We start from the raw sequence: 12,804 nt of genomic DNA, 5'->3' as shown, positions 1-12,804 counted from the left end.
CTCAGTCAAACAAAAATTACTTAAGAGTCCTAACTCTAGTCCACCATTACTATTATTACTCAGGCTGCAAATTGAAAAGTTGAAAGCGGAATAGAAGTTTTCAAACTTTCCTCCAGAGGGAGCATTCATTCCGATTTTACAGAATAAGCTTCCAGCTGCATAACTACAGAATATAAATACAGAAAAGACTTTAGGTCCACTTCAAGAAACTTTTTCAGCCTCTTCTGAAATTGTTGAGCACAGTAAATTAAAAATGAAAATGTCTTAAGAAATTTTCTCGATAATCTGTGTTTTTAGTAATAGTCATCAGAAGTCATCACTGCAGCAGCTGCTTTTTAGCATATTCATACATAAAAGGTAAAGGTTCCCCCGCACATGCGTGCTAGTCGTTTCTGACTCTAGGGGCCGGTGCTCATCTCCGTTTCAAAGCCGAAGAGCCAGCGCTTGTCCGAGGATGTCTCCGTGGTCATGTGGCCGGCATGACTAGACGCCAAAGGCGCACGGAGCGCTGTTACCTTCCCACCGTAGTGGTCCCTATTTTTCTACTTGCATTTTTACGTGCTTTCGAACTGCTAGTTGGGCAGAAGCTGGGACGAGTAACGGGCGCTCACTCTGCTACGTGGCACTCAGGATTCAACCCGCCAAACTGCCGACCTTCTGATCGACAAGCTCAGCGTCCTAACCCACTGAGCCACCGCGTCCCTTATATTCATACATAGAACTGAGCAATTCAAAAATTAGTCTATGGGTGATGATTTGGCAGAATTTTGGGAATCTCCTATATTAACTGATTTGCTGGTCAGCTAGAAATAGATCTGAGGTAAATGTGTATGCACAGAACGATTTGAGTTCCTTGTTCTTGGACACCTAGAAGGCAGTGAATTTACCTGTTTCAGAGTTTTACAGTCTTTTATGTGAATTATTCCTGCAAAATTTTTGATTTCATTTTTCCTATAATGTAAGTAGACTGGACACTTGGAGTTTAGTTCTTAAATTTCTAGGGGTTTTTTTCCAAGTATCTTTCCTTTTGGCATAGTTATGTTTTATTCCATTAGTAAAAAGAAGAGTTCATGCACCTTTGATTGTGGTTCAGTGTTGCAGCTTCTCTAGGAAGACATATTTATCCACGTTTACTAACTTCAATGAAAACTGCCATCCCAAGAGAACAGTCCAGTGGTAATGTTTGGAAGCATCATAAGAAGCTTCCACCCCATTGTAGTACATCACTCACAACCCATAATTCTTAAGATACATGGCGTCCTTCCCTGGCCACAGCTTGTACTTTTAGCTGATCACTTAAATTTGGCATGTTGACAGTTCAGTTCTGGCAGTTTGTCAAGGTTCTACGCTAGTCCTTTGTTAACGATACCACTGTACACTTTTTTTCATAGCGGCCTATTATATTAAAGCTAGTGCTCTTCTTGTAAATGAATTTTATTTCAGGAATTTGGAAAGGAACTTGACAGTCATTTTGGAAAAGGAGGTTCAAAACTGCTAGATATGAACACCAGCGTCTTCAATAAAGTTGCACTCTCTCTCTTTGCAAAGATGAAAAAATGTGAAAAACAACCTGGGAATCTGAAGGAGTGCTCCCCTTGGATGAGTGAATTCAAACCAGAATTCTTGAGGACTGAACTAGAAATCCCTGGTAAGGTATACTTCGAAGTGTAAAAGGAAGAAAACTCCCTATAAATTAAAGAATGTCCCTAATGAAAAAGATTATTATTAATTGAAGAAATATCCTCTAATTATATAATCACAATGAGTTGGACTAGACCAGGGGTCGGCAACCTGAAAAAGGAAAAGAGCCACTGGGAACCGGTTCCATCACACATAAAAAAAGTGGGAGCCGCGTGTGTGCGTCCATGCACGCGCATGCGCAAAACGGGTTTTTCTTGCGCATGCGTGGACGTGCGCGGTTGCCATTTTTTTTATGTGTGATGGAACCAGTTCCCGGTTGCGCGACGGCGATGGCCCGTTTGCAGAGCTACCGCCTTCGGCAGCCTGCAAACATGCTGCGACAGCTTTCCCAAAGAGCGGCGCCGCTGCCCGTTCGCGCGGAGGTGCGCGCGCACCTCTCCAAAGGTTTGGGGAGGTGCGCGCGCACCTCTGCTCGTTTGGAGAGGTGCGCGCGCACCTCTCGGAATGGGCAGCGGCGCCACTTGTTGGGAAAGCTGCCGCGGCCCGTTTGCAGAGCTGCCGCTTTCGGCAGCCTGCAAACGTGCCGCGGCAGCTTTCCCAAAGAGCGGCGCCGCTGCCCGTTCGCACGGAGGTGCGCGCGCACCTCTTCAAAGGTTTGGGGAGGTGCGCGCGCACCTCCGCCCATTTGGAGAGGTGCGCGCGCACCTCTCCAAACAGGCGGTGCCACTCTCCATTTGGAGAGGTGCGCACGCACCACTGCCCGTTCGAAGAGGTGCGTGCGCACCGGGCGGCTGGGAGCCGCAGGAGACGGCTCAAAGAGCCACATGCGGCTCCGGAGCCACAGGTTGCCGACCCGTGGACTAGACTATTTGATAGATACTTTCTATCTTTGATTTTTATCACTTTGGGGATACTCTGAAATCTTCAAACTTACTGAAATTCAAAAGCTTTAAGTATTAAAAAATGCATGTTGGTTGAAATGTGATTTAAAACAACGTTGAACTGTTTTTAATGCACTGACAAAGAAAAAATGGCATTTTGCTTCGGTTGGTATTCAGGACTGAGGTGCTAAAATTGTACCTGTACAGTGTGCTTATCAGTGTGCCTAGCCCATTGGACTTTTAGTAAAAGCTTTTGCTGACAATCTTGATGTCAAAACTAGAATTGCAAGAATCATATTGAAACTCTCTTAACAGGCATCCTTCCCTTACAGCTATCTTTCTACTATAAAAAAATAACCTATTAGTCATTGAGATTTTCTACCAATATAATACTGCATTGTGTACAAGATAAAAATGTATCAAACACATAATACATTTTAATGAAGTTATTTGTTATTTGATTAATCAAGTAAGCATTCTAAAAAGCCATTTTTTAAAAAAACTTTTACTTATTCAGGTCAGTATGACGGTAAAGGAAAGCCATTGCCGGAATATCATGCAAAAATTTCTGGATTTGATGAGCGGGTATGTTAAACTATTAACCTACAGAGCATATGATTAACATTGTAGTAGAAATTTATTTTAATTTTAAATAATTGAGCATTTTCCCATATTAATCCACTCAGTGCAAGAAGGTTTATGATACATCTGTAGGAACTGTATATCCAGAACTCATTGAAAATCAGTGACCTGTAGCAAACTAAATCTATTTACTTTCAACATGGCTTTTTCATTGCTGCCTGTATGTATAACCAAATTTAAGAGCAATATCATTAAGAATTGTAGGATATCATTGACTTTTCCTAAAATTGAGTTGTGTGCATATTAAAACAGGAAGATTTTTCAGGTGATATTTTTACTTTTGTTCATAAGTAATAAGTAATTCTATAGCATCTTTAATACATCTTTGATGTGATTTACCCCCTTGTGCCCATACTTTCCAATTTTGTTAATTTTAATTTATTATAAATCTTACTTATTATTACTACAGATTGTGGGTCACTAAACTCATGCTACATGCAAAAACAAACTAAAAATAAAGAATAGATACCTTTTGGAAATACTGCTTGAAAAACTCAGGAGAGTATTTCATTTCTGTGCTGCTTAGAAATAAATAATCTCTTTAGGGGTCAATTTGTATAATACAGTATTTTCCTATCTTTATTTTTTCTTTTCCTACATTCTGTCAAAGATAAAAGTAATGCAATCCATCCGGAAACCAAAACGTATAGTTATCAGAGGCAATGATGAACGGGAATATCCCTTTCTTGTGAAAGGAGGAGAAGACCTCAGGCAAGACCAACGCATTGAGCAACTCTTTGAAGTTATGAATAACATCCTTTCACGAGATGCTGCCTGCAGCCAAAGAAACATGCAGATAAAAACCTACCAAGTTATACCAGTGACGACCAGGTAGAGACATGCTAAACCCTTACGTAGCGCAGAGACTTCTGTTTTCATCACAAGACCTTGTTGGAAATAATTCCTGCATATTCCAAAGCACCAACTCTGAATTACTTGTGCCTCCCCCCACATTCTTAAGCTCCTCCTCTAAAGATGTTTTCAAAACATGCACATTTTGTTTTGCTATTGTCAGGTGTGAAAAATCAGATCCATACACAGAAGTTCCAGATTACTGATTTATTGTTAAAGCCTATGCGCAGGAATCTTCTCAGATTAATGTTTAGCACCTGGTTAGAACTAGATAAATGGCATTTTGGGGGAGGGGGGAGAGTTGGGCTTATTTGACTTGTAATGATTCTAAACTGATGCCTCCTTTAATTCCTCCCTCTGGTTCTGCCAGTCATCCTCCTACAGCCATATCTTAACAAAAATAAGTTCGAATTTATTTTCATACAGATTGGGACTAATTGAATGGCTAGAGAATACCTATACATTAAAAGAGTTCCTTTTGGAAAACATGTCTGAACAGGAAAAGAATTGTTATAACAGGTAAGCAAGTGGAGCATAACTGTTAAGACTTTCTTTGCTTCTATTGTTAGGTATCTCCAATTAACATTACTCATTGTACTAATGCCCATTGGATCAGCTGACAATAATCGTTAGAGGTTATTTGAAGTATTTCCTGACCTAGATAATAATTGGAAGGTGTTTATTTAATCAGCATCAATTCATCTATATATTTTATTACTTAAGCAAGAACATTTTTATTACCTGAGGCTTTTTTATCACCATATTCTTATCAACAGGCTGTTTTTTTTTACAAGGAAGGGATTTTTAAATTTCACTTTAAATAATTAGGAAGTGAACTTTAATTAAATTGGAACTCAGATCTGTGTAAATGCTTGCTTAAGTGTGGAAATCAGATCAATAGCAGCAGGAGACATTTCTTGTGGAAAATTAGGAGTATGAGGAGCCCTCACTGTGCATCACTCAACAGAATCTAAGCCACTTTTCATTATGGAAGTATTTTACCCCCTCATGAATGCTAAACTAATGATGAAAGCAGCTCTTAAGCATAGACAGATCATGTACAATTGTAGGCTTATACGAAGGCCAAATTAAAGAAAACTCTTTTTGCCAACATTTCAATGCTTGTCTTTACTTATTGGCCCTTATCAAAATTTCTGTGATATTTTGTGACATAATTTGTTTTGACAGCTTCATTTGAGGTTGAATGTATACATTCAGTTGAATGTCTATCAGCCCCATTAACCTTCTGTTTTTTGGTTTATACCAGGTGCCTGGCATTTTTCTGTGAATAGATTTTATGTAACGAACTATTTTTTTCCTATAAACAATTGTGGGGGTTCTTGTAACAGTTTGAACTAACTTGACTGAATATAGCACTGATAACAATAAATGGTTCACATTCTTTTTGGTTATTTTTTATTAACAGATGTAACAGTCATCTGCAAATAAAGTTAGTCTTTATATTATTCTAAAATATTGGTAAAACGTTTAGTACACTACCAATAAAAGACAATAGTTGTAGCTTGGGGTTGAACTCTCTGAGCATGGTTGATTTCTTTCAGATATTGCGTTACCAAATTAGGTAACGAGTGCAGTGATAATGTTACCTAGTTTGGTAATGAAAAGTTTGCAAGAAAGCAACCACGCTTAGAGAACACTAAGGACCCCAACTTTTAGTGTATTAAAATCAAATCAGAAAGTAAGCATTTTTAATAGTTCAAATGATGTATAAATGCCTGCATGTAGATTAAATTTGCATTCTTCCTTCTCTAAAGCCCCAAAGGCCCTTGTGCTGACTATAATGATTGGCTGTGCAAGATGGGGGAAAGAGATGGAATTGAACGTTACATGACTATGTTCAAGTAAGTCTTGGAAATGCTTATTCTCCATCAGATACTTTGGTTCCCCTTCCTCCACCACATACATAAATTATTGTCAGCAGGATATTCCCGTCTGCTCTTCCAGTAATAGTAAATACTGCATTTAGAGCTGCTTCTGAAGATACAGCAGTTCTGCACTGACTGATCATCCACACCTGCTTCCCTTCTTCCACCTGCCTCTATTTTCTGCATTCCACATATTTATAGCAATATCAATAGCACTTTGACTTATATAGTGCTTTACAGCCCTCTCTAAGCATCTTGCCCCCAACAATCTGGGTCCTCCTTATTTGACCGATCTCGGAAGGATGGAAGGCGCACCTTATGCTTGAACTGGCTTAGAAGACTTAGAAACAGATGTAATACTATAGTATATTTTAAGTTACCCTGTGTTGAAACCACTGTGGTAGAGGGAGATGCCATTCTTGGATATGTCTTGTCTTTTTCTTCGTGATAGACAGGTTTCCAGGAAAGACAAATCAGATAGAGTGATCATATGCAAAACTTATAATTACTATAATATGGATTGTATAATCATAATCTGTCTTCTTTTGTTATGTAAAATTTATTCAAATTGTTCCATGTGTTAAGTTTTTATGATCATTTTATAAATAAATGTAGTTTTGTATTGAAAAGGCCCAAATACAAAGGTGAGCTGTATAGCAATTGTTATAGGCTTAAAGTACATTTATGAGGCAGGATCAAATTCTGTCAGCATACCTAAAGCACAGTAAAAACAAAAGGCAACAACTAAAAGATATTATAGAGACAGAGAAGAATGTTAATTAAGGAATGGGTTGCAAGTCTATGATTGTGTTTTAGTTCAATCTTGCAAGCAGGTAAGAATATCTTTGGAGTTAAGAACAATTTAGTTTAATTACATTCAATATATGATTGCATAAGTTGTATCCTTTTAAATAATCGCCACAGAAGTATACAACACAACACAATTAATTTATGTTTATATGTGCCTATCTTTGATGTATATATTTTGGTGTTTTTGTACAAATAATTATACATTGTAAAACATTGGTATTAAAATGCCAAAAAAGAATTATTTTAGAATAAAATTCTCTGTACTATACTTTCACTGTTATTGGTGCTTCACATCCTAGTAGAGTTTTTAGTTTATAGACTGACAGAGCAAAAAATAAGGATTTAGGATAAGCACAGATTAAAAATAAACGTTGCTGTTGTTAGTTGCGAAGTCATGTCTGACCCATCGCAACCCCATGGACAACATTCCTCCAGGCCTTCCTGTCCTCTACCAAACATTGCTACATAATTCTAATTATAATTCTCACTATTTGCTCTAATTTTCAGAAGAGCTAGCCGAACAGAAGTAGTTACGTCCTTCCAGCGTCGAGAAAACCGTGTTCCTGAAGATTTGCTAAGGTAAGGTGAGGGTGTTCTTTCAAAGCTCTTGGCCTTGAAATAAGAGTAGTGAATAGAGTAGCAATATTTACTACTCCACAAATCACTCTAATTTTGGTTGTTGTTTTTCCCCCACTTTTTATTACATGTCTGAAAAGATGAGAAAAACCCATATTTGTAATGTTGTGATTTCCAGGAATTATCTGAAGATAGTTCAGGTAGTTTATATTCAGCTAATGTAAAATCTATTTATTTTCTAAAGGAAAGCCTTTGTTAAAATGAGTACAACTCCAGAAGCCTTGCTGTCTCTGCGATCCCATTTTGCCAGCACCCACGCACTGCTGTGCATCAGCCACTGGATTCTTGGCATTGGTGATCGACACTTGTCAAATTTTATGATCAGTATGGAGACTGGAGGCTTGGTGGGAATAGACTTTGGACATGCGTTTGGTTCAGCAACACAGGTATTCTCCTCTTGTCCTTATTCTAATGTTTACAGCAAACACATTTAGCTATATTGAATGAAACCAGGGTAGAAAATATCTTGAAAGCCTCAGGGGATGTTTTTGAGGAACCGTGGGACTTTAGGGGCTTTTTTTTCTGTTCACAGAAGGTCTGAGGTCCCTTGAGCTCTTGCTCTTTGCCGTGTCAAGAGAATCCATTCAGAGCACCATTTTTTCCCCCTGTTTCTACTATCACAATTCCAGTAGCTAAGAGGACCAAAATGTAATAGCCTTCTAGGTCAGTGCTTGCTTTCATCACGTGCTTCTTACAATAGCAGACATTTCCTGTTAGGCAGAATGGATATGAAATTTAAAGGGGAAGTACTTGCCAGTCCCCTTATTTTGCACCCTTAGTAGCTTATTAGAGTATCTTAAAAGTCAGAAACAGTGTAGACACAACTATGTACTAATGCATGCATTTATAACTAGAAGCCACGTTTCCTTAACATGTTTTTACTTCTGCTATTCATAAATCACAGGCTTCTGCTGTGAGCAAAAAGTTAATTTTTTCTTGTTTACTACATGAATTTTTTTCATAATTTTTATTCTTTCTTTGTAGTTTCTGCAAGTTCCAGAATTGATGCCTTTCCGCTTGACTCGACAATTTGTTAATTTGATGCTGCCAATGAAAGAATCTGGTCTTATATACAGTGTGATGGTACATTCTTTAAGAGCCTACCGTATAAATCAAGATGTTCTTATTAATACTATGGATATATTTGTAAAGGAACCTTCTTTGGATTGGAAAGTAAGCTATTGACTTAATGGCTTAATTTTGGCACACCTGAAAATAGGGAAAAAATATTAAATGAATTGCTATTCAACAAACAAACACTGAATTTTAAAATAGTTTCTTCCTACATTTTAGCCCCACTTTTCCTTCAGTAAATAAATATGGCAAAGTATATTTGCCATTTAGAAATTTAAGCAAAATACTATTTTCTCTTTTGTAAAATCATTTTGAAGGTATATGTGTACTCTAAGATTCAGTATATACACACATACAGACATGAAGTAGGAATTTAAACTTTGGTTGATAACTGCCATTAATAATATGCACTGTATTATACAATATTGGTTTCATGGATTGACCTTCTTTTCTCAGAATTTTGAACTGAAACAGTTGAGAAAAGGAGGTACATGGACTAAGGAAATAAATACAGATGAAGTGAATTGGTATCCTCTACAGAAAGTAAAATTTGCAAGAAGAAAGTTGGCAGGGGCTAATCCAGCTGTGATTACCTGGTATGAATTTGACATTTTAAATGTGCAGGTCTGAATTAAAAATGCAAATGCAAGAATTGATTCCTGAAAAATAGGAAATTTAATATTGTTCTACTTTAAGATGAATTTATTTAAAGTGTGCAAAACATTTGGAGAATTCTGTGTATCAAAAATGTCCAGATTTCAAATAAGCCATTATAGCCAGATTCACCTATTCTGAAAATGGAGCAGGACAATATGTTTTTTCTAATGCCAGGAAAGAACATTTGGGAATGAAAATATTTCAGCCTTTATCTGTTTTGTACAACTATAAGCACTCATTCATGCTCATTTCTTGAAGACTGCATTGAACATACTTTATTTTAAATATGTGAGGCAACACGTGAGTTTGGAACACATACATTGCCTCATAGCTATTTATGTTCCTTAGACTCTCCAGATACCGTGTTTTCCCGAAAGTAAAGCCTTCCCCGAAAATAAGCCCTTGCTTGATTTTTTGCGGGGTGGGCCTAATATAAACCCTATCCCAAAAATAAGCCCTAGTTTTGGGGCAAGACACACCTAAAAATCAAGCTGGGGTAGGTGTGTGGAGCTGCCCCACGTGCCCCACACCCACTTACTTTGCAGCCAGGCCTCTCCTTGCTGATCCACTTCTTCTGCGGCGTCTTCTGCAGCCAGGCCTGCATTTCTCAGTCACAGGCTTTTCCGGAAGGCCACTGTAGCCAAGAACCAAACTATGCAATGTTAGCATCCACGTGACACTGCAACGCTAGTGCGAGTGGGGGTTTGTGCATGCACACATGCACTCACCAGCCATTCATGCAGTCCAGTGGCCCACGGCCCGGTAGTGGTTCACGGCCCTCAGGTTGGGGACCCCTGCCCTAAATGAAACAGCCAACTGCATGCCAGGTCTAGTAGAGATCTGGTAGGACAGGAAGAAGTAATTGGGAAAGATGGTTCATCAAATAACTACTAAATACAAGCTTTGTTTTTAAGTGATGAATTACGCCTGGGCCATGAGAAATCTGAGACCTTCAGAGAATATGTGTCTGTAGCACAAGGGAACAAACAGTTCAACATCCGGGCCAGAGAATCACAGGATGGACTTACAGAAGAAATACAAGTGAAATGCCTTATTGATCAAGCCACCGACCCAAATATCCTTGGCAGAACGTGGGAAGGATGGGAACCCTGGATGTGAAAGACAAAGTTGTGACTTAGTGTTTAATTGACCTGGAGATGAAGACTAAAAGGACTGGATATTATTTTTTGTAACGAAAGTATTAAGCATGCATTTCAAATTGTTATGTATCAGTAGAACTTTATATATTTCTTGGCATTTCTGTAAACTGATTTTTTAAATTAAGTAATATTAGGAAAACCTGAAGCATAATCTCAATGAAAGGAGAGATACCCAAAATTATTACTCAGAAAGTTAGAAAAAGATAGTAAGAATTAGTTACTGTATTAAAAATGAATATTTTATAAATCTGTGATATGCTGAATTGATTTCACGTTAGTGTCATATTGCCTGTTAATGGGTATGAGTATGGTTGCTAAAGTGAGTAATTTTTTTATTTAAATCATTTCTTTTATGAACAGAAAAAATAGTTGTAAGTTGTGTTCAGAAGAGAGACACAATATGGTTTAGCTGCATTTGAATAGTTATATACAAGCAGTGATGTGGACAGAGCACTTTGAATACATTAAATACATACTCTTGAGTTCTGTCATTCCTTGACACAGATATTAACAAAATTAATCACTTGTGAAATGTTATTTCTAATATGTGTGCAGTTTTAAAATGAAACTAAAAATAAAGTCTTTTGACAATAAGATCCTACCTTCCGTTATAGAAACCAGACTACAGAGACAAAAAGGGTACCTTTGAAAGATACGTCACGGAGGCCCATCTGTAAAGATACTCCAAAACATGGCTTAGAAGAGTTCCTCATGAATATCACAGAAGTGGCTTACTTTTACTTGTGTACCCTGTTTCAGATGGATAAAAAAATCTGTTTTTAGGATGTATAAAATCAGCAAAATATTTTTAAATAAATAATACTGAATCTAACAAAATGTTTACTTTTTAAAACATGGTATGGACTATTTGCTGTACTGAACTTCATGCTGCATTTTTAAAAACATACGAATACAAATCCTGAACATAATGATTGAGTCCAAGATCAGTTGGCAGCATCCAGGTGTTATTTGGATCTATTTTGTTAGGGTTAAGATTGGAAGATGTGGAGAGACCTGGCCCATAGAATCATCGCCAAGAGTCTGACACAATTGAATGGATAATATCATCATCATCCATCCTATTAGGGAAGTCTCATCTTCCAAGCCAATGTAAAAAGTTCATATAATGGGCATTAAAACATGATCTGGCTATGCATCCTCCATATTCAAGACTAATAGAAACGTTGGCCAGTAGTTTTTCCTTCTACTGCAAAGGATGGGAGATATCTGATAAAAATATAGTGGGAAAACACATCCACCCCTTCCTCTCTTCTGCTTTTTGTGAGCCCGTCAGTCCTTGGAATAAGGCCGTTCTTCTGCCTTCAGATCTCCCTCTCTTATCTGGTTGCGTTGTTTGGTGAGTATGTATAGTGAAATTTTAAAATTGTTTTAGACATATTTGCATTATCTTCTCTTTTTATATTTATATCAATAAAGATGTTCTACTTTTAAAACAATTGTACTGTGAAAATAATATGAAGCTCAATGAAAGCTGCAGCCAAAGAATCAGGTGCTTGCCTTAAAAAGAAGCATTAATTTGTACTTCTGCCCAGTCTTTCACTTACTGAGCACTTTGACCTGTACGCTTAAAGGGCAAAGTTCTATGCTTATAATTTAACCAAGTTCTTAATCATAATGCATGTGCAAGTAAAGCATTCTTGTGGCAATTGCTTCTTGTTACAGGTTCATATTCTGAATGTCAGATGTACTGTATATTAAAGACAGAAGGAAGATATTATCAAATGATTTAACTGTTCAATGTTACAGTATAGTTTGGTTTCTGACCCACCTATTTAATACCTACTATGCTCAATACCATTAAAAAAATTTCCTTGTTTCTAATATTAACAAAATCATTCTCCTGAGAGAACGATGAGAATGGTGTTAATGTATTCACATGAAGATAGTAGTTGCCGGATAGGAACCACAAACTTTGAAGAAGTATCCCAAACTCCCTATGGTTAAAAAGTGTATTCCTTGGACTGAGTATATATTATGGTGATAGAGTAATGATTGTTTAGGGAGAAACTTAAGTCTGGTATGAAAGAATAGAAAATTGAAAAAGGCATCCAAGATTATGTAATGTTAAACAGGAAACACTGTTGCAAGTCTGCAAACTGCTATTCAGAAACAATCTTACCATTCAAAAGATAGACTTGCTTCTGGTTATATACTTAGATGGGAGACGACCAGGAAGTCCTGGGATTATGAATAAGGGAGACCTTGAAAATCTATACTGTTTCCAGGAAGACAACAGTGATGTGTCCATATAGTTGGCAGGAGTCCAACTAATTCTATGGGAGATTTTTTACCTTTTTCCATTCAGTAGTCAATATGCTTGTAAGATAGACAGTCTTTAAATTTACAAGCTCAAAGATAATTTTTCCAGTCTGGTCAGTATTGATAAGCTTTCAAAAGGAGAGGGAGAATTTAGTTTTCTTTAAATATTATTTCACTGTAGTTGTAACTAAAAGGGAAAAAAATCACATTAAGTCCTGTACTGCATGTGTGTTTTTCTGTATAGTGATGTCTCCATTGTTATAAAATAAATTCTACTGGACCATA

General features: G+C 37.3%; 1 protein-coding gene across 1 annotated transcript in view; it reads left to right on the top strand.

Moving 5' to 3' along the window:
• Positions 1 to 12,804, top strand: part of PRKDC (protein kinase, DNA-activated, catalytic subunit) — a 94,841-nt gene extending 82,037 nt beyond the window's left edge. The window contains exons 77-86 of the mRNA XM_081326028.1: positions 1,444 to 1,648; positions 3,040 to 3,107; positions 3,775 to 3,995; positions 4,443 to 4,535; positions 5,792 to 5,878; positions 7,220 to 7,291; positions 7,533 to 7,734; positions 8,333 to 8,521; positions 8,879 to 9,018; positions 9,994 to 12,804. Of these exons, the coding sequence (XP_081182154.1) occupies positions 1,444 to 1,648; positions 3,040 to 3,107; positions 3,775 to 3,995; positions 4,443 to 4,535; positions 5,792 to 5,878; positions 7,220 to 7,291; positions 7,533 to 7,734; positions 8,333 to 8,521; positions 8,879 to 9,018; positions 9,994 to 10,198 (1,482 nt within the window). The 3' untranslated portion in view covers positions 10,199 to 12,804. The remainder of the gene's footprint in view (positions 1 to 1,443; positions 1,649 to 3,039; positions 3,108 to 3,774; positions 3,996 to 4,442; positions 4,536 to 5,791; positions 5,879 to 7,219; positions 7,292 to 7,532; positions 7,735 to 8,332; positions 8,522 to 8,878; positions 9,019 to 9,993) is intronic.

The sequence above is a fragment of the Vipera berus genome, assembly GCF_964194415.1.
Source record: "Vipera berus genome assembly, chromosome: 3".
NCBI classification, from domain to species: Eukaryota; Metazoa; Chordata; class Lepidosauria; order Squamata; family Viperidae; genus Vipera; species Vipera berus.
Note: the sequence above shows the minus strand (reverse complement) of the source record. Positions and strands in the feature narration are given on the sequence as shown.